The sequence below is a fragment of the Corvus moneduloides genome, chromosome 6 (genome assembly GCF_009650955.1).
Source record: "Corvus moneduloides isolate bCorMon1 chromosome 6, bCorMon1.pri, whole genome shotgun sequence".
NCBI classification, from domain to species: domain Eukaryota; kingdom Metazoa; phylum Chordata; class Aves; order Passeriformes; family Corvidae; genus Corvus; species Corvus moneduloides.
The window spans coordinates 45,453,970-45,475,141 of record NC_045481.1 but is presented as its reverse complement, the minus strand read 5'-3'; the positions used below and the strand labels follow the sequence as shown (position 1 = coordinate 45,475,141).

Here is a 21,172-nt window from a genome sequence, read left to right as displayed (position 1 = left end):
GGCAGAGCTAAAGCAGTGCCCCATGGGATGGCGGGCAGGACGGAATGTCTCGTAATTAACAAGAGTGGTCAAAACAATTGACCTCTGAATGTGCTGATGTCTGTGGTTTGAGTATTGAAAAAAAGGGGAGCCCATTGATCCTGCAGGGCTGCATGCCTCCCATGGGCCTGTTGTCCTTTGTGCAGTCACTTTTGCCCTGCTGAGTTTCAGCTCCTGTCTGCATTGCAATCACAGAGCCAGGATATCTGCATTGCACTCATGGCTGTGCTGCCAATTTGTGATGCTTGCAGCCCTTCCTTTGCTCAGTTTGTTGGTGTCCCACACTGACTTTGCTCGTCCTTGTTCTTCTTTTTTCTCTTTCCTCCTGCCCCACTGCAGGGATGTCCCATTCTCCATTGTTTACTTCCCACTGTTTGCAAACCTGAACAAGCTGGGCCAGAAAGACCCCAATGTCAAGGCTCCATTCTACGTGTCCTTCCTCTCTGGATGTGTGGCTGGTAGTACGGCTGCAGTGGCTGTCAATCCTTGTGATGGTGAGTCCTAAGGAGCCTCTGGTGGTGGCCTGCTGCCAAGGGACAGGAGTCAGAGGCCCAGGCTGGGCCAGGTGAGGAGGAGGGTGACTGTGCCAGCCTTTTTCAGCATGAGCACAAGGGAGGTGCAGGAGGGGACAGCTCTGCTGCCTCCAGCTCAGTTCAGCTGAGCTACGACTTTGGCCACAGCTTACACAAAAGTTTGCAGTACTCGCTTGGCACATTGGGAAGAGAGTGTCATTCATTTCAGTCATTCTTGGCAGGAATGGCTGCAGACACACCCTGGAAAGGTGCATTTCCATGTGGAGTGATAATATGCAGACCACTTACAAGCATATGGTCAGGGACCAACAGGGGAAGCCTCAGATTTGTGGCCTTTTCTCCTGCTCCACAGCATCTGCCTTAAATACCACCTCGGGTTTCTCTCCTGTGAAAAACACCAGAAAGTAACTGCTCTCTCCCCAACACTGCACATGCTCCAAGGCGTGAAGAAACATAGGAGCAGAATTGTGTATTTTAGATACCTCTTCCAGAAGGAGGTGAGCATATGAAAATCAATTCCCACTTTGCAGAGAGATACCTGAATTTGGAAGGTTTAAAGTTTAAGTCAGCTTTTGAAACCTTGATCACAGTGAGGGAGGGGAGTGTCGGGGTCCCTCCCCCCCACCATGTAGCCCTGGCAGAGGGGCCCTGGGGGGAGACACGGGGTTTCCCTGCCCCTGGTCAGCCTTGTTCCCCATTTGTTGTTTTGTGTTCCCCTGCGCGGGCAAGGACCCTCAGCCGGACTGTGAGGGTTCCTCGGCAGAGCCCCGGCCATGCGGCTGGAGAAATAAACATCTCTGAAACATCTAGCAAGAATTGGTCCATATATATTTCTTTTCCACAGGACTCCTTGTTTGATACATCGTGTTACAGAATCCCCACTGTAACAGGGGAGGGGTTGGATTTTGGGTGGCTTTGTGTTTCTTTTATCCATTTATAAAGGAATGGATTCATTTTTCCCTGATAAATGTATGAAAATGGTCTGTATTCTTGGTAATCTCATTCTGACTGTTTCAAAGCCATTGCTCTCAGGGTGGCTCTTGCCTGCTACGCTCCCAGTGCTCACCAGTGTCTCCCCTCTCTTTCCTCCCCAGTGATCAAAACGCGGCTGCAGTCCTTGCAGAGAGGAGTGAATGAGGACACCTACTCGGGGATCCTGGACTGCACCAAGTAAGACTCCTCATGACAGAGGCACCACATCAGGTGTTTGGCATCTGCTGCTGCCTGCTGCCAAGCAGGAAGTGCAGCTTCTAGACCCAACCAGCAGCTTTGCTTCGTGTTCCCTCTGAACCTGTGCTTTTATCAGTCTATCTGTCTATCTGGAGATAGATATAGATATATGAGCAGATGTATATATATATATAGTTTTGTAAAAGAGAACTTCTTCCCATACTGAGCAAGAAAAACATACCATTTATATTTAAATACTTCTGTCCAAACCCCAGTAGTCATAACACTGAGATTTCATTTCTGCAAAGGGAGGCAATGCTGTGGTAGTCTCTCCCAAGGCCCTACTGTTGGGAAATCCTACAGTATTGAGTCTCATATCCCTCGTGGGACTGCTCTGCACAGTGTCTGCAGGAGTGCTGCCAGAGTGAGCTGTCTCCAGCTGCATTATCCTCTCTCTGATCCTTTACTGAACTATGGTCTGGTTGCTTCCAAACATGAAGGGACTTTTTCTGCTTTTGTATTTCTGTGGTGTCCAGAATCTGTTGCCATCTGGCTCTGTCCCATGCTGAGGGGGGAGATTTGAGCAGGGTGACCTCTCAATGCAAGCATGGGGTTGTCTTAGCTGTGCTTCCAGACATAGGCAGACACTCCTGTATGTAGCCAGATGTAGGGATGGGGCAATTTTCTGCATGGCCATTTGCAGAGCACTTGGGCAGTGATGGATGATTTGCTGTGGAGGCTGTGCCAGGCAACAGCACTTGCCTGGGATTAGTCTCTGGAGGGAGGTAGAAAGCCAGGGCATGGCCAAAGGCTCTCCTGGCACGGTGGAGGGGCGGGATGAACAGTTACCTGTCTGTGTCATTTCTCCCCAGGAAGATCTGGCAGAGGGAAGGGCCCACAGCCTTCTTCAAAGGGGCCTACTGCCGAGCCCTGGTCATTGCTCCTCTCTTTGGCATTGCACAAGTTGTCTACTTCATCGGCATTGCGGAATTCCTGCTGGACATGCTCCCCAAGCACCGGGCCTAGCCCTGGAGTGGCTGCGTGTGCCCTCCCGCCCTCTGCAGCGCTGGATTCATCCCCGTGTTCACCATCCGTGTCGATCGATGTCAGAGCAACAGCACAAAGGGTTCGCGCAGGGATGCAAAGGGACCTGGTGTCCAGATGGGCAACATGGGGAGGGAGAGAGTCCCTTCTCTGCTCCCTCTGGAGCCTGCCCCCTCCCGCTCCTTCCACGGACAATACTTAATTATGCACCTCTCTCTCTCTCTCTCTCTCTCTTCTTAATTTCCAATTTTTTGGTTTTAAATATGCATTCTTAAGGACACTGGTGAGCACAGACTGGGTTTGCAGACGCAGAAGTCTCCTCTCAGTCTTGGGGAGAAGGAGAGATGGGAAAGAAATAGCTTCAACCCTCATCCACCTCAGTTTCCCTTTCTTCCTGAAGCTGCCAGCTGTCTGAGGAGGAGCTGGAGGGGCAGCTGTGTCCCCTCAGCACCTTCTTGGCTCTGCTGACCTCGGGTCAAGAGTGAATGCTGCACAAAGGGGTCTTATCTCATTGCTGCTGGAGGCAGGGGTGGGGGGGATGCTGGATCTGGCAAGTTCCTTGGCCTGAAAACCTTCAGTCCTCCCTTTTCCCTTTTTAAAAACGAGTTGGACTTAAATGAATTCTGATTGTTCCTATTGATTTTGTAATTATTTTTGTTTTAAAGCAAAGGGATGTCCCTCCTAACTAGGTGTCACAGGCACATCCGGGTGAGGTGCAGAAATAAGATGTCTGCTCTGTAGGGAACATGTCTGTGGGATCACATGAATGTCCAAAGGTGCTTCCCTGCTTGGCTACAGGCAGGGAAGGGAGAGGAACTTGGGATCAAGTTACTTTTGTTTTGGGGTGTTTTTTGGGGATTATTTTGTTGTTTTATTTGTTTGGGTTTTTTTGGGGGGTCTTTTTGGTTTTGCTTTTTGTTTTGTTTGTTTCGTTTTGTGGGGGTTTTATTTAGTTTTATTTTGGTTCTGGTTTTTGTTTGGGTTTTGTTTGTTTTTTTTTTTTTAATGCAGGGTTGTGGGGAGGGAAAACCAAACAACAAGAAACCACTTACATTCCTTCAACCTGCCCATCCCCAGTGTGATAAAGCTGTGGCTGCAGGTCTAGGTCAGCTGATCAACCTTGGGGAGCCGTAGCAGAAATGCTGTGCCTGTGGGCTCACCCTGCCAGGTGAGAGCACAAGGTCTGGTTGTGTTCTGATGTTTGCCTTGGGTGTGACTGGAGCCAGCGGGTGTGGAAGAGGCAGAGGGTTCCCATTCCCTGAGCAAGGAGCTGTTTGTGTGTCCATCACTTGTGGGGGCGAGTCCTCTGCATCACACCACCATCCTGTTTGCTCCTGGGGTGGGGATTGGTGGTGGGTGGCAGGGGGCAAATCCACACCTACAGCCTGCTCTATGAAAGGGACACTGCCCCAGCTAATATCCCTTGTCAGAGGAATTCCTCGTTCAGTACTCTCTTGGGCTGTGTAATTAATTCTAGTTTAAATGGTCTTAAGTGTGAGATCTACCAACCCAGTGTGATCTTCTCCGTTATTTATTCCATTTGGTGCGATCCACCCAACTTCGGTGTTGAAATTAAACTGGTTGAATTCACTTTTCATTCCTTTTTATTGCTTTGTTCTCCAGGCGCCTGCTTGGTGTTTGTGTTTTGAATGTGTATTTAAATTAATTTTTAAAAATCCTTGTTTTTAATGTTTAAAAGAAAACCACCTGTTTGACCATTCTTGGGGTTAGGTTTTCATGAAACCTGTATTTTGAGGGCCTTCTTCCTTGATGCATCCTTTTTCTCTTTGAAAAAGTTGTTCTGTGGCTGATTTGTTACTTGTCACTTTGCATATGTGAATAATTTTTTTTTCTTTTAATGACTTCTCCGTGTAACTGGGAAGGAATCTGTGCAAAGGCCATGATAGATGTCTGTGCTGTGTGTAGTGCTGTGATGCTGCTCTTGCTCTGGATTTCCCTTGGGTGGATTAAAAGAGAAAGATTTATTTTTTTTCCTTTAAGGTGCCCCATTCCTTGCTGCTTTTTGATTTACAGGGAGGGTCCCCAAAAGGGACACTGCTGATAAAAGTTGTGGGGTTTCAGCTTGCCCTTCTGCCTGCAAGGACTGTCCCCTGAACCTGGGTGACTTGTGGCTGCAGGGATGCGTGTGGAGTGCAGGTTTGTATGGTGGGATTAAGTTTGAAGGAAAATTTTGTGCAGTGAATGTCTAAGGTTCAGGGAAAGCTCTCCTTGTCCTTTGGGATGCTTTTAAAAACTTCTTTGTAAAACTGACTCTTCCTCCTGAAATCTCTTCTTCCACCGTGCAGGAGCTGGTGACCTAAATTAGGCTGATTTTTAGCTTCCAGGACATGTCCCTGAGTCAGCAGGACCTGGGAAGGTGGCAGGGGATAGTGGCTGTGGCTGCGCAGGGTCCTGCTTGCAAAAAGAAAAAAAAAAAAGTTTAAAATGGGAGCATTCCCATCAGATTAATTAATCACCTATTAACTGAAACCTCTCTGCATTGATTGCAGCATTGAGGAATGAAAGTAAATAAACACGACTCTGCTCCCCTCCCCGAGGGTGCCGCTTGTCCCTGGGGCAGGAGCCATCAGCCAGCACCACTCCTTGTTCTTCCCACCTGTTCCTCTGGCAGAGGGTCCTCCACCCACCTTGGGCCCTTTCCAGTCGTACCTTCTCCATGTCAGCCTTGTCCCTTGCTCCCACCCTGACCCGGCTCTCCTGGCTCCTCTTTGGGTTTCACAGTGTTCACGGCCCTTAAATTCATTTTGCTGGATCTGCGGAATGCCCCTGTCCTGGGTTCAGGTGCTTGGGTCAGTTTTGGTTTGTGGAATTCCCTGGGACAGAAGGATGAAAGTTCCTAAAACCCTGGGGCGAAATTCCTGCAAAACAAAAGGAAAAATCCTGGCAACCAATAGGGGAATTCCTGGAACAAAGGGAAACCATCCTGGAAAGCTAAATATCCTGGATCACAAAGGGGAAATTTTCTGTAAGACAATGTAGGAATTTCCATGCGATGACTAGGGGTAAGTCCTTGAAAGCAAAGGGAGAAATATTCTGGGAATTTGTAGAAAGTAATGGGGAAGTTTCATACAAGGCTGGGCGGGGGGGGGGGGTAGCCTAGAAATAAAAGGAGGGAAATTCCAAGAAAGCAAGGAGGAAATTTCCTCAAATACCTGGGAAATTCCTGAAAAGCAGAAGTGACATTTTTGAAGAAAGTAACAGTGATATTTCCTAGAGGGGAAATTTCCCAGAATGCAAAGGAGGAATTGGTGGATAGCAAAAGGGGAATTGCCTGGAGAGGATGAATGATACTTCTTGGGAAATAATGTCTTGCTTCCCAGTGTCAGGAAAATCCACAAATGCCAGAGGTTTGTGTCCAAAAAGGAGACAGAGGAGTCCTGCCACTTTATTCGAATAAAGGGAGAGAGTCCACCGGGGCACACGCCTGCGGGGTTTTCTCTCTTGCGCTGTCTGCTGTACCCCGAAGCTCCGAGGTTCAGGCTTGTGCAGACCCGTGTCTGTTTCAGGAGCCAAGCTGTGTGGGCTCTGCAACAAACCTGCGGCCCGGAGTTAGGAGAGACACGAGGACGCATTTCAAAGATGTGAACACCCACATCTTCACCCATCCAATTGTTTGTGAAGACGTGAGCTTTCCTCTCACCAGGGAGTAACAGTCATGGGGAAATTTCCTAGGAAAGCAATGGAGATCCTCTAAGCAGAGGTAAAAATCGTAGACAGGAATGGAGGACTCTAGAGAGCAACAAAGCCATTTCCCAGGAAACAAGGAGGACATTGCCTCAAAGTGACTGGGAAATTTTCTGGAAAGCACCAGGGGATTTTTTAGGAAGTGGGAAACTTCCTGGTAAACAAAAGGCAGTGTTCTGAAAAACTCTCCATGTAAAGTGCCTAGTAGGCAGTAGGGACTTCCTGGAAAGAAGAAATTTCCTGAAAAACAAGCGGCACATTGGGGAAGAGCTGTAGTCCCGTGCCTCAGCCCCACTGACCCCTCCACCCCTTCCTGGTCCTTGGGTAAGGAACTCGAAAAACCTCTCAGGGTGTTTGGGTTGTTTTGACTGCCACCCGCAGAGCTCAGAGGGCTCAGGGAAGAGCCGGGCGGGCGCTGTTGCTGCCCGTGATCCTCCTCCTGTGGTGGGCATGGGCTGGTTCGCCTCTGCTTCGGTGCCGAGAGCTGCCCGCCGCACTTCGGCCTTTATTGGTTTGTAAATTTTGGCAGCACGGCCTTAGCGTGCAAGCCAAGGCAGCCGGGAGAAGAAGGATTGAAAGAAACATCTGCACGTGGCCCGGGGGTTTCCAGCCCCGGGAAGCCCCGGCGGGAGCGGGTGCGGCTGACCCCCTGCGCTCCGGGTGTCCCACGCTCAGCTTGAGGTCCGGTTTATTTAATTATTGCTAGTCTGGGGAGGGGCTTGCGCGGGGCTGCGCAGCGGCGTTCCCGGAGCCGGAGCATCCCGCGGGCGCTCCCGGGAGCGGCGGCACCGCCCCGCCGCGGGAGCGGAGGCAGTTTCACTTTCGGAAGGGACACGTGATTTCCAGGAAAACGAAAGGGGCGGATAAAGGATCGGGCAGGAGGCGGCCGTTCCCGCGCTGAGGTCACCGCGCGGCACGGCGCGGCACGGCGCGGCACGGCGCGGCACGGCGCGGCACGGCGCGGCACGGCGCGGCACGGCGCGGCACGGCGCGGCACGGCACGGCAGCTCTGCGGACCCGGCACCATGGCAGCGCCGGAGAAGGAGGGGTAAGTGGGGCCCAGCACCCCCGGCCCTCCCCGGGTCGCCGTCCCCGGGTGGCCCCGGTCCTCCCGGTGACAGTCCCGCGCCCGCAGGGAAGCCCAGAAGCTGCGGTTCGGGCAGTGGCTGCTGAACGCCATCAGCAGCGGGAGCTACAGGGGGCTGTGCTGGATCGACCCTGGCCATACCACCTTTCGCGTCCCCTGGAAACACAACGCCAGGAAGGACATCACCAGCAGTGACGTGGAGGTCTTCAAGGTGGGTGGGATGACTATCACCAGCAGCGACTTGGAGATCCTCAAGATGGGCAGGGTGGGGGTCACCAGCAGCAGCCTCTGGGTCTTCAAGGTGTGGGGGATGGGGTTGATCCGTAGTGCACTCAAGGTTTTCCAGGTAGGAGGGTTCGAGTGACCAGCGGCACCCTCAGGGTCCTCAAGAGGGGTAGGATAGGATGGTGACCAGCAGCAAGTTGAGGTCTTCAGCGTGGGTGGGATATGGGAGCTGGGAAGGTGGGGGAAGATCAGTCATCCCTGGAAGCCTCCATGCTCATGGAGCCAGGGACCCCATGCTCACACCTCTGCACCCCCAGGCCTGGGCACAGGTCAGTGGGCGGTATGAGGAAGGCTCCGAGGACCTGGCCAAGTGGAAGACCAACTTCCGCTGTGCCCTGAGCAGCACCCAAATGTTCAAGCTGGAAGATGACCATTCCAAGCGTGGTGATGACCCACACAAGGTCTTCTCCATTATCTCAGGTGAGCCTTGCCCCAAGGAGGGGTTGTGTTGGGTGGGGTGAGAGATCTCAGGACCTCCCACTCCTGGTGCTCTCCTTTCAGCCACCCTCCAGCACAGCAAGGAGGGAGATTCCAGCGTTCCTAACCCTGTGGTGGACCAACAGCCAGCACAACAGCAGCTCCAGGTAGCTGGGTGGGCACAGCAGGCCAGGGGTGTCCCTGCTGCCACTTGCAGGCATTTCAACTTCATGTCCTTAGGGTGCACCCAAGCTGCAACCCAGCACCTGGCCAAAATACGGGCTGGGGGAGGTTGAGTGCCTGGCAACCACAGCACTAAGATCCCAATCTGCTTCCCTTTCCAGCTGGAGCATGACTCCCAAGACATGGCCTCAGCAATCGCTGTCCCAGGTAAGCACTAGTCTCGCACTCCTTTTTTTTGGGGGAGGACACCCTGCTAGGCTCAGCTGGGGCTGATTTTGTGGCTGTGAGATATCCCACCCACTGTGCTCCCCCTTAGGACCTACTGACCCACAGCTCTCGATTCTGGAGGAGCTGCTGCAGCAGTGTGACATCTCCCCCCGTGACCTTGGCTCACTGGCCCAGTCCTGGGTGCCCACAGGTGAGACCAGCCCTGCTCACGGGGTGCAGAGTGGGTGGCTGCCTGGGTGGGTGACCCCAGCACCTTCCCACAGGTGGTTTCCCTGCAGGGGATCAGGATGTCATGCTCCAGCCTCACCAGGACACCCTGCTCCAGCTTTATGCAGACCCCAGCCAAAACAACTGCTTCCCTCCCACGACATTTCCACAGTGGGTTCCCCCGGTGGAGCAGCCCACCTTGGACACCTACCACCCACCGGGCCTCATGCCACCAGAGGAGACAGGTGGGTGCTGTGCAGCAGGATCCGGCCCTGGCTGTGGGAATGCCATAAGGGAGTGGGAAGAGGCTGGCGTGCTGCCATGGGGACCCCATGCCAAAGCAGCCCCCACTCTGCTGCATCCCGAATGGTGATGCCGATGCTGCTCATCTCCCGCTGCAGGGGCCATGCCACTGCCGTGCCACCTGACAGAGGGCACGGGCCCCACGCAGTACCCAGCGGAGGCAACGTTCTTTGTCCCTGCTGCCAGCCCTGTGCCACAGCCACGGCTGCTGCTGGATAACACAGGTGAGGGTTATTAACAGCTATAAATAATTATTACAATTGTTAACACTAAATATGCTTGGGGGGTGCTTTGGAGAGGGAGAACGTTTCAGTTTGGAGGATGCAGCTGCTGATCACTTCCTGGTGCAGATGGCATCGTCTCCATCCTGGATGTCACCATCTACTACCGGGGGAAGGAGTTCCACCGGGAGGTGGTTGGGGGCAGCCACTGCTTGCTGACATACCAGCCCCCCAGTCTGCTGGAGGCCCCGTGCCCCTGGCACGTGGTGCGCTTCCCCAGCCCCGCCAGCGTGGCTGACAGCAAGCAGCGGCGCCTCACCGAGGAGCTGCTGGGCGTCGCGGGGCTGCAGCTGGAGCAACGCGCCGACAAGGTCTTTGCCACCCGCCGGGAGAAGTGCAAGGTGTTCTGGGCCTTGTCCCAGCAGCTCGAGGGGGTCGAGGAGCCCCCACCCAACCTGCTCTGCCGGGACCAGGAAACACCCATCTTTGACTTCCATGAGTTTTGCACAGGTGGGTAGGGGTGGCACATTGTTCCCCATATGTTAGTTCCTGCCCAGCCTGGTTCTGGGGCTCATGGGAGCCAGCCCCAGGATGTTACAAGCATCCAAACCCTCCCAGTCCCTCTGTTCCACCAGGCTCACCCCAAAACTGAGCCCTGTTTTGCCTCACAGAGCTGAGGGACTTCCGCAATGGCCAAAGGCAGCGATCCCCTGACTTCACCATCTACCTCTGCTTTGGGCAGGCCTTCTCCAAGGACAGGCCTAAGGAGTCCAAGCTCATCCTGGTCAAGGTGCAGTAGCCAAAACCCACTATCCCACTGCTGCCCAGGGAAGGGGAGAGACTCGTGGAGTCCCAGGGGAGCTGGGACTCTGGGTACCTGAGGAGGGGGATCCTCGAGGTCAAGGTGGGTGGGAAATGGAGGGTCTGGGTGCCTGAAGAGGGACCCCTGGGGACTGAGGCAGATGGGATTCTGGGTGCCTAGGGATGGGGACTCCCTGGTGATGAAGAGGTGATGGAGTTTCCTCAGGGACTGGGTAGTGACAGCCTCAGGGGCCAGGGGAGGTGAGTGCTTGGGTGCACAAGAAGGGAGACCCTCAGTGTGGGGTTTGGGAGCCCTCAGGATATGGGGCAGATGGAGATCTGGATACCCAAGGAGGGGGGACCTGGGGGGCTGAGAGAGATGGGGGAACTGAGTGACAGGGGAGGGGACCCTTGGAGACATGGGCGGCTTTGTGACCAGGAAGGGGACCCTTGGGGACCAGGGGAAACATGGGGCGAGGGTGAGCAGCTGCCTGGGCCAGAGGACACTTGGGGTCTGGGCAGGATGGTGTGGAAGGCAGCTGCCCAGGGCCAGGGACCCTCAGGGTTTGGGGGAGACAAAGGGTGCCCCAGACATCTCCTCCCTGCACTCCAGGAGAACAGGGCTATGCAGGGTGTTGCAGCCACATCGGGCAGCTGCCCCTAACTTGCCCCTGACCCCAATGTTTTGCCGCTGCAGCTGGTGCCCAAGTTCTGCGAGTACTACTACGAGCAGGTGCTGCAGGAGGGAGCCTCCTCCCTTGACAGCCACACCCTCAGCCTGCAGCTCTCCAACTCCTTCGACCTCATGGAGCTCATCGAGCAGTACAACATGCAACTGGGCTGACCCCTTGTGCCCCGCTCCCCATGGCCCTGGCACAGGCTGCAGGACCACTGGGCATCCCAGCCTCTGCAAACCAGCACCCCCCAGCCCAAGGACAGCTTCAGTGACCAGTCCTGGAGTCACACATTGCTTTTCCCCTCCATCAGCTGCTAGTGTGTTTTTGTGGAGTGTGGTAATTTACAGATTTATTTTCTTAATTTTTCCAAGTTAAAATATGTATGTATAGAAACGTAGTTCTCTCTTGCTGCTGTTGCCTGGACACCTGCCTCTGCTATCAGTCTGAAATCTTCGCTACGCCCTTCTACCCCCAGAACCACCAGGGTCCATGCCCAGCCTTGTCTCAGCAAAGTCCCTGCTGGCAGGGGCGGGTTGGTATCAGAGAGCTTATCAGTGCCTTCTTCCCTTTAAATTTTGAGTAGATGAGGTGACTTCCCACACCTGAAGGGATGCATTTATCAATGAATTTATTTCCATGCATTAAGGCTACAAACATGACTTGCAAGCAGAATGTGTTGAGGACGCTTTTGCTAAACAAAAGTACTTCCGTGAGCACTGGCCTGGAGTCACTCACTGGAGATGTTCTGGAAAAATAAGGCAGTAACTACAACACGAAGCACCCAGACCTCAGCTCAGAGGTGCAGAAGGGGTGGTATCTCAGGGAGGAGTGTGGAAACCAGAGGGCTGCCTGAAGATGGGGTGTGCCCTCCCCAGGCTGCAAGCAACTGCATCCCCTTGATTCAGGAGCCTGACCATCTGGTCCCTGGGCAAGGGGAGGTGGCAGTGTTCTTACCTGCCTAGTGACCTGGATGCTGCTAGGTCCAAAAGTGGTGGTCCCGTAGCTTGTCACGTAATAGTGAGCAGAGGGCTGTGCCAGGGGCTCCTCCAGCTGCCTGGGTACTGTGGGAATGGGACACCCTTAGCACTCCAGTTCCAGCAAACCCTCAGCCCTCTTTCCCCTGAGTGCTGTTGTGGCACTAACTCAGGACACTGGGCTCACCTTTGGGCAGGAGCAGCTCTGCACCAAAACGGTGCCCACACGTCCCACAGGTTTTAACGTCTTCCTTTGTCCTGTGGAGGAAAAAGCCCGGGAGAGAAGGAGCAGGAGCTGCCCTCAGCACTCCCCAAGGAAGACGATGCCAAGGCAGTGGAAGAGGCTTGCTCTTCCCACCCTGACCAGCTGCAATTGGTGGGACAACCACTGCCCTCCTGGGTGCCTGAGCACCTTCAGCTCTTCATGAAACAGGGACATGTGGGCATGTGTCCAGAGTGAACATCATGTGCCTGAGCCCCAGAGTCTCATCTGCTTCACCTTTCTCTCCATGCTCTAATTTCCCACACCAGGAAGTGCTAACACCACGTGGGACACGAGCTGCTATGGAGAGAGCTGCTATGGGAGAATGACACTGTAGTGCCAGTGAATTTCATTACTAATTTCACGTGGCTTTTAGAAGCTGACCAGCCCCACCAGCATTGCAGTAGTGACCACCCAGGTCCTGCCCTCGCTTGGAGGGGCACAGCTTGTACGTACATGGCACCTGTGCCATCCATGTCCGGCCAGAGGAACTCTGCAGGACAGCCGGACGTTCGGCAGGGAGTCTTCACACACAGGTGCAGCCCCGGCCACTCCTCAGCGAGCTTCTGGATGACGAGCACAACTGCCACGAGGAAGTCCCAGGCAAACTGGAACCCTTCCAGCAAAAGGAGAATGTCGTGCTTGCTTACAGCCCCCAGCCACAGCAGCCCCGGAGATGCTGTGGTGACCCACACATCACTTCCAGCCCACGGCCTCAACTGTTGGACCAGCTCCATTTCTCCAGTTAACCAAGCCGCCATAAGGAATTTAACGGTATGTTAGAAGAGCTCCCCAACTTGGGTGGCCCTTTTACTTATCTCTTGAAGACCCAGCCTTAGACTGTACTCTGCTGGGGCCTTCTGGGCAAGGATGACCCATCTGCTCCATGACAAGACTGAAAACTTGACTTCCCATTTTTATGTGATACCTCTAAAGGAGTCCTGAACAGAATTGCATGGAGAAAATCTGTAAGTGGACTGCTGGTGGAGCCAGGCCAGACTAGGATATGTGGCAGAGGCTTCTTGGGACACTTCCCAGAGGGCTGGAGGTGGCAGGGGTGGAGCTCAGGAGAGACATGGAGTTGGGAGTCATGAAATATGGATCAGAGATCTTACCTGTCCTTTCCGATGGCTTTCTGCAGCGGAGCTCCAGGTAGCTGTAGGCCCTCTGGTTATTCTCTTTGATCAGCAGAGGTTTGCCATTGCATACAAGCAGGCAGGTCATCTTCGCCACCCAGTGTGTGGAATAGAAGGAGCAAGCTTTCACCAGGAACCTGTGAGGAGATTGCCCATGGCTTTCACCACCTTCCTCCTAGCTTATGGAAGAAAGTGTGGCACCAGGTGGACTTGAAAATATGAGCTGAGCTTCAGTAAGAACAGAGGTAGACACCAAATGAGGACCTTCCCCTACTGAAAGCTCAAGCAGCAGGAGCAGCCTCTTAAGCCAAGAGATCCTTCCAGAGTTGGCCATCTTGTCCTGGTTTTATCTGGGATGGGGTTAATTTTCTTCCTAGTAGCTGGTACAGTGCTGTGCTTTGGATTTAGGATGAGAATGATGTGGATAACACACTGATGTTTTAGTTGCTGCTGAGCAGGGCTTACACCAAGTCAAGGACTCTTCAGGTTCTCAGGCTGCCCTGCCAGCGAGGAGGCTGGGGCTGCACAAGAAGCTGGGAGGGGACATAGCCAGAACAGCTGACCCCAAATGACCAAAGGGTTATCCCACAGCTGGTAGCATCACTCTCAGCATATAAACCTTGGGGAAAGCTGACTGGGGGACCACTGCTTGGGAACAGACTGGGCATGAGTTGGTTAGTGCTGAACAATTGTTTTTTACTTGCACCACTTGTTCTTCTCTCTAATTTCTCTCTTTGCTGATTTCCTTTGCATTACAATATTATTATCACTATTACTGTTTTTATTATAATTTATTTCAACTATTAAACTGTCTTAATCTCAACCCATGAGTTTTCTCACTTTTCTGATTCTCTCCCCAGTCCAGCCAGGGAGGGTGACTGAGTGGCTCTGTGGTGCCTGGTTGCCGGTTGGGGTTTAACCATACCACTGTCAGACAGAACTCTAGACCAGTCCAGAAAACCAGAAGTTCCAAAAACTGGTATAGTTCCAACACCCATAGAAACTACAACATTCTCGGGTAGGACTGTGAGACCTTTGCCTGCCTGGATGGGCACAGATTAGCCAAACACATTCCCCCCACCCCGATGAAAGGTGGCTAGAAGGAGCGTGGCCGTTGCTCACGTCCAGGCAGCGAACATCACAAGGGTTCACCCAGGGCCCCACACGTGTGTGGCACAGCTGAGAAGCCATCCTGGTATCTTGACTCCCAGGCTCAGGCCAAGGGCTTGCTGAGAGTCATCCTGGTACTACACCGAGCAAACTCAATCCCACAACCTCACTGATGGCTGGAAACCAGTGCTTACCTCTGGAAGAAGCCCTCAGGGATTTCGGGTGAGAAGTAGGCACGGATGTGGAGGTCCTCAGGGTGATCTCCTCCCCACACCTCAGACACTTCCTCTGTCTGGTTCAGATAGGTTGGGAACAAGTACCAGGACTCGCCTTGGCTCCGTGTTGTCTCCCATGGCTTTCCAGGCACAAACTCCCTGGCCTGCGGGTTGAGCACATCGGTGTGCTTCACCTCCAGGCAGAGCTCAAAGTGCTCCAGGAGGCTGAAGAGCTTCCCTCTCCCTCTGTGAGGCCTGTGTCCCATGATTTCCTCAAAGACATCCCACATCCCTTCTGAACAGAGCTGGTGCTTCACCAAGGCACGCACAGCCTGGTGGCACAGCATTGCCTTTGACTTGAAGGTCCACACCCAGTTGGCTCTGTCTCTGATGGTGGCATGTTCCCCGATCAGTGTCTCCACAGAGATGCTCTCGAGCTGCTGGACAAGGCGGTACCGCACCAGGAGCTGCATGGGAAGGGAAGGAGAGGTGAGGTGGCAGTGAGAGGAGCCCAGCTTGGACTCTACAGAGGAGATGGTCCTGATCCCCAGGCTCACCTTGAACATCGTTATTAAAAAGGTAGGCTGGAGAAAGACGGTGCTTTCCAAGTGCTTGATTTCCTCATACCACACTACGAGCCCAATGTGGTGGAGGTACCGCAAGATGTCCTGGAGGAGCTCTCTGCCCAGGCCGGCCAGGTGCTTGTGCTGCGAGAGTTTGCTGAGTAGGTACTGGAGGTCCATCATGCCTAGAGGGAGATACAGGAGCTCAGAATGCATCTCTCAGACACAGCATTCCAAGGTAGATGCTTCAGAGAGCCAACAAACACCAGCAGCATCCCACATAACCTGTGCCATCCCTGGGGAAGTAACTGGGATCAGAGTGATGCTCTGTGACTGTGACCAAAAATGCTCTGCCTCTCCTCAGCTGTCCCACTGCCACCCTGCAGCCCCCACAGCCTTGCCTTGGCTCAGCAGTGGCAACAGCCTGCCAGAACTTTCTGAAAAATGAGGCTAACACTGGGGTTTTTTTATTATTATTGTTTGAGGAAGCAGGTTTGTTTCCAGCCAGAAAACCTCAGATTGCCAGTTAAACCTCAGACTGACATTCAGCAATGCAGAGAGACAGGCAACAAAGTCTGGCTTATCTCCACAGAAGAAAAGCCTCTGCTCCTTGTTCTCTAATCCTGCAGTGGCCAGGGGGGCCAGAGATGTCACTGGGAACTGGTGGTGTTCGTGCCTGCTTTGGGTACATAAGCAAGAGGCTGGAGCTGTCTGCTAATCCCAGTAAGTCACAGGAGACATGGAAAAGGGTCTAGGGAAAGGTAGGGGCCATTAAATAAAGTTAGCAGGATGTAAATTTGAAAACCACATGGAAGCATTAAAGCTGTGGAGCCCTGCAAGGTTTTTTAATTGCTTATGCAGGGAGAAGAGGAGAAAGCAAAACATCACTGGAAAGCAAGGAACCAGACAGCATGGCCCATTCAGGCATGCTCAGTATTAACGCTGCAAGGTCTTCAGCAGCAACCCCACTGCCACACAAACAGGGCCAGAAGGTGCAGCAAGCACTGGATAGCCCATCCCAAACTCAGGACAGCACTGGAGAGAGCCTGTCCCAGGCACGGGACAGAAGCTCCCCTCAGAAAAGCGTGGCAGGGTTGCAGACCACTCACCATGGTCTGCCACCTCCTCGCTCCGTGCAATATCCACGATGGCAGCTTCCACCTGCCTGTAGATGGGCGGCAGCACTCGGAAGACCTCGGGGAAGAGCTCCTCATTCTTCACGTGCTCCAAAATAGTGGCCTCGAGCTTTTTGATGTCACAGTGATCCGTGCAGTTGACAGCAACTAAATTTAAGATCTGGAAAAGAGGAAGCACATACCTGATGAAACTACACCCGGAGAAGTCTTTTAGCTTGTGAGGACTTAATGCCCATGAGGTCACTCAGGGTGGAACACACCACTGGCTCAGCTTCAGAGGGCACTTGCTTCACACCTCTGTTCTGCAGCAGTTCCTGAAAATCACCTGGTGATGGTGAATGGCCCCTTGCACTCCTCCTCAGGCACTTGCTACAAGCCACAAGAGGAGATGCCCATCACCTACCAGGGACAAGGACCCTGCAGGTCACAGCCAGGGGTTACCATGTCCACCCCAGCCTGGGGAGGGGCTGCAGTAGTGGCCTGATGCACTTGCACCAGATCACCTTAGCCAGTAGCACCCTGGGGTGCCAGAGACAACAGGGTGACCTCAGCCAGCCAGAACCCAGGACAATCTCAGCCCTACAGTTAACGTGCAGCTCTCCATCTCTTTCAGCCTCTCCCACTGGTCCACGTAAAACTTGGGCTCCTCACTGCCCTCCAGGTTGTTGATGAAGTGAGCAAGGTTGCTTTTTCTCTCTGCCAGCATGGCTGTGATCCTGGCCATGATGTCATGTGTCTTCTCTGCTACCTCCTGCTCCTGGCAGCAGTCCACATGGGTTCCCACAGGAAGCACCACCGAGTTTGGCACTCGCATGGACAGGTTGTTGATCCAGAAACCAACAAGCTCCTTGAAAGTTTTGTCATTAGTTTGGTACCTGGGGAGGGAGAAAAAGAAAATCCCAAATTCACATCTTACCCTCTGGATCTCCAGCCAACTTCTACCAGTGCAGGCCTGACCACACACTCCGTGCTGTCCCAGGAGCTCACTGGAGAAGAGCTCTGATCTCAGAAGCTGACATGGACTGTATCCAAGCTCATCCTTCAGTTCCCCATCCTTAAGCTATGGGGTGTAGCAGAGTCAATCCCTGCTGTGAATGGGAGCATCCCTCTGTAGCACAAAACCCAAGCCTGATGCTCCCTCCATGTTCAGGGAACACCACAGGATACAGACGGGATTGTAGGAATTTGCTTTTTTGCAGAAAGCAAGTCTGTTCAGAGAGGGTTCAGTTGTCACATAAGGAGTTGGTGCTTATTCAACCCCTCCAAACAGAGGCCTTTGGCAAGGTGATGACAGACCTGGTGGATTAAAAGATTGATCTGCAAAAAGGGGGAGGGGGAGAGCCAGCTATGCCAGTGGTGCGAAGACCAGGCCTCGAGGCCCAATGGAAACGGTGTGAATTCGTGCAGTGCAAAGTTTCCCCAGCTCCTTTTTAGTTTCCCTGGTCTACCTGGAATCCAAACCAGCTAAGCACTTACATGTGAAGATTGATGACAAGGATGACGAGTGCCTGTGGGGTGATGAACACGTGGTGAGTCACGTAATATTCCAGCTGGCCGGCAAAGTCCCAGAAGAGAAACGTGAAGTCCTCGATCTGGAACTCACTGATCTCTATGCCAACTGTTCGTTCTTCCTCGGGAACCAGTTTGGATTGCCCTTGCTTCAGGCTTCTGCAGATTGTGGACTTCCCTGCCAGTGAGGCCCCCAGGAACATGGTCTTGACCCTCTTGTCCTCCTGCCCCAAACCATGCTGAAGCTGGTTGAAGTAATTCCGGATCTGCTGAATGCCACCAGCACACACTTCACTGGGTGGCTCCCGGAGGGGATTCCCACTGGCCTTAAACACTTTCAGGGATTGTCCCTGGAAGAGCTCCTTGGGGAGCTGGCGAAGAGCATTATTCTGCACATGGAACTCCTGTAAGCGTGCCAGCTGCAGGACAGGCTGCGGGAAGGTCCGGAACAAGTTGTTGGAGATGTTGAGGTACTGAAGGCTGCCTTGACAAGCTGCCAGGTCCCTGGGGAGGGCACAGAGACGATTGTTGTTCAGTCTCAAGTGCTTAAGCCTGGGGAGATGGGAGAAAACCCCCTCTGGGATGATCCGGATTTGGTTCTGATTCAGCTCAAGCCTCTCCAAACAGACCAGGCTCTGGATTTCATTGGGAAAGTCCACAAACTCATTCTTGGACAGTATCAGCTTCTTGAGGTTGCAAAGCTTAGAAATGCCGGTGATGCTCCTGAGTTTGTTCCTGTCGAGGTCAAGGCTCTCCAGCATGGAATTGCTCAGGACTGCAGGCGGGAGCACACGCAGCCTCTGGGTAGAGAGATTCACTTCACGAAACCTGTCCTCCTGCTCCTGACCTGGACATATGGGACAGGGAAGGTGGTTAAAAGAGACTTTGACGCTTTGGAATTGCAGACCATTATTTCTTTTTTTTTGCATGACTTTGGGATGATTTTGGCCAGCAAGAAAAAGCAGAGGAGCTGGTTGAACAGTGCAACCACAATTACTGCTTGACCAGCCCCTGTGTCCTCCCAAGAGAGGAACTGAAGCTGAGGATCTTGGCTGGGACTGAAGACACAGGAACAGTTCCCACCAGATGCTGACCTGCAGCCCAAGTGTCACATTAACAGATGTGTTCTCATGCTTTGAGCCCTGCAAGAGCTCCAGGCACAGATGCATCTACCCCAAAACTGGGAGTTTTCTAATCCTAGCAGTGGGCTGGGGGGGCAGAGCTGACGTCAGGACAGCTGCTCCCCATGTAACTCGCCCAGCCCACTCAGCTCTTGGCCACAGCTCCATGGATGCACTCACTGAGGCCAGGGCCAGCGAGTTCAGACACTTCCTCTTTCACATCCTCTCCCCTCCAGATGACGCTGTGATTCCCTGCAGAGATGCTCCCAGCCCTGGGAGACTGGGGGAATAACACAGGGACGGTGGGGTTCCCCAAAGGACAGGGCACACAGGCAGGGACTCAGCGATGGCTGAGAACATCCCCAAACAGAGGGTGTTTAGAGCAGAGAGATTTGCAGGCGAGGAGAGCGCCAGCGGGATGGGGATCACATGATACCAAAGCAAAACATGGTTAGATTTGCTTTCCTCTCTCGTTTCACTTCCTCCCGTGACACCAAGCATGGCATCCCCTTATGCAATGCACCCCACTCAGGACTGACTCATCATCATTTCTCAGCATCACCACTGAAACATGGGACATGCTCCAAGCCCAGCAGGAAAGCAAGCCTTTGCCCTCTCCCAAATGCCCAGTCTCTCCATCGGGGACAAGCCAAAGGACTCCCACCACCATTGACCCAGAGCAGTGAAGAGCCAGGGCAGCTACTCACAGGCTCTGGGCTGGGCCATGACCCTGCAGCGTGGCACCACCTGGATCCTCCGGGCACTCGCCTCCCCCTTTCGTTTCCTCCTCTTGTGTCACTCCCGCCTCCCTGCGCTCTGCCAGGGAACCCCACCCTCTCTTTTCTCCATCCAACCTCAGAGCAGCTCTCAAGAACCCGAGCACCTCTGGCCAGATGGTATGGCCAGGGTTACATCCCAAAAGCAGTACTGAAGGTCACCTATGAGACAAATATGGTGGCAAAACAGTTCCTGAGTCAAATTCCTGGTGCAGCATCCCTCCCTGCCTGTGCTGAATGACCTTTTGGCATCACCCCTCTTGCAAAGGAATGAAAGGACACTAACAAGAGGTTTTACTGTCACCAAACTACTGCCTATATTGAATAAGTAAGATTTCTTCCCTTAAACACGCAGCAGCATCTGATCCAAGACGGTCAACCAGAAAGGAAAAAAAAAAAAAAGCAAGTAGTATACACAGTATTCTAGAAAAACTGTTTTCTAGAACATAGCAGAAGAGGCATTTTTAGGAATGTTTCTCATTGCCTCTCCCAGGAGGCAGCTTAGAATTTGATAATTTAAATGGCAGACAGAATGAAAGAACCAGTATTGTTGTTCATGTTCACTGCAGCAGAAAGCACATGCAGAAGGTGTAGTTTTCAGTCTCAGCAGACTGCAAGCGCAGAGGTAACAAATTTTAACAGGCCTTACAGTGCAGGCACTCCTAATACACCCTGCAACAGGCTGTTATCTTTACTGCCAGTTCAAGGGCAACATTTAACCAGAATCCGAAGCAGTGAAACTGCCCAAAGAATGAAACAGACTGATACTGTCTTCCTGGTAAACAGTGTAGTTGCTTCTATTATTTGGTCAAGACTTGTTTTTCACGCCACCTACCTTTTTTACACACAGGTTATGGCAGAATTGTTCCTCTGACATCTTCAGAGGTATCCAATTTCCACCCTAAGTGTATGCACAACTAGATCACATTCTCTCATTCTTGTGCCAACAGTGCCATAAAAGTTTCTGAATTTTTATTTTGTCCAGAAATCTATCAGCAGTGTTTGTATTCACAACCCCACACCCATATTCCAGGTATGTATTCTAGCTGCAAGTTCAGCTTGAAAACTACAGCTTCTCTGCCAGCTGTTCTTCTGCAGTCAGTACCGTGTCTTTTCCAAAGATCTTCAAAGCCACTCCAAAGTTACCACTTCCTTATCATCCAGCCAGGCTGCACTTCCATAGAGGAAGCATACGGAACCAAGGAAGATTAACTCCAAAATGCTCAGGATTCATCCATAAACACTCCTCTAGCACAGAATGATGAGAGTGAAGCACTGTGCCAGTCCATACACTACTGGTATATAGGTTTGGTTTGTTTAAATAGTAAAAAAATAAACCCTCCAAACCAGTTCCCGTGAAGGGAAAGCCAGTTTCTGAGTTGTAACTTACTGGTTTTCTCTTCAATTTCTCTGTGAAACATCTCCTCCCTAGCAGGGTTTGATGGAGAATGATTCAAGTCAGATTCAAGG

At 52.7% G+C, this 21,172-nt stretch overlaps 3 protein-coding genes across 9 annotated transcripts in view; 2 read left to right on the top strand and 1 right to left on the bottom strand.

Moving 5' to 3' along the window:
- Positions 1-3,426, top strand: part of SLC25A22 (solute carrier family 25 member 22) — a 51,584-nt gene extending 48,158 nt beyond the window's left edge. For all 5 annotated transcript variants that reach the window (XM_032112651.1, XM_032112653.1, XM_032112652.1 and 2 more), the window contains exons 8-10: positions 379-533; positions 1,667-1,742; positions 2,615-3,426. In XM_032112651.1, coding sequence (XP_031968542.1) covers positions 379-533; positions 1,667-1,742; positions 2,615-2,768 — 385 coding nt within the window. In that variant the 3' untranslated portion in view covers positions 2,769-3,426. The remainder of the gene's footprint in view (positions 1-378; positions 534-1,666; positions 1,743-2,614) is intronic.
- Positions 3,427-3,717: 291 nt separating this feature from the next.
- IRF7 (interferon regulatory factor 7) lies at positions 3,718-11,572 on the top strand. 3 transcript variants are annotated; one of them, XM_032112650.1, is made up of 13 exons: positions 3,718-4,943; positions 7,338-7,402; positions 7,458-7,539; positions 7,627-7,789; positions 8,121-8,283; positions 8,365-8,447; positions 8,625-8,670; positions 8,780-8,881; positions 8,955-9,143; positions 9,300-9,425; positions 9,552-9,932; positions 10,094-10,212; positions 10,921-11,572. In XM_032112650.1, the coding sequence occupies exons 3-13, from the start codon at positions 7,517-7,519 to the stop codon at positions 11,065-11,067; spliced, it is 1,542 nt and encodes a 513-aa protein (XP_031968541.1). In that variant the 5' UTR covers positions 3,718-4,943; positions 7,338-7,402; positions 7,458-7,516; the 3' UTR covers positions 11,068-11,572. The 3 variants fall into 3 exon arrangements, with proteins under 3 accessions (XP_031968541.1, XP_031968540.1, XP_031968539.1); XM_032112649.1 differs by lacking the exon at positions 3,718-4,943 and having other exon boundaries at positions 5,915-7,402; positions 7,468-7,539; XM_032112648.1 differs by lacking the exon at positions 3,718-4,943 and having other exon boundaries at positions 5,915-7,402.
- LOC116445726 (malignant fibrous histiocytoma-amplified sequence 1 homolog) lies at positions 11,512-19,652 on the bottom strand. The gene is given in 11 exon segments (XM_032112647.1): positions 11,512-11,818; positions 11,820-11,961; positions 12,062-12,132; positions 12,593-12,752; positions 13,252-13,409; positions 14,577-15,064; positions 15,155-15,345; positions 16,270-16,456; positions 16,880-17,171; positions 17,773-18,652; positions 19,634-19,652. Coding segments are annotated over 11 exon segments (2,688 nt in total). The 3' UTR covers positions 11,512-11,718.
- Positions 19,653-21,172: the final 1,520 nt, after the last annotated feature.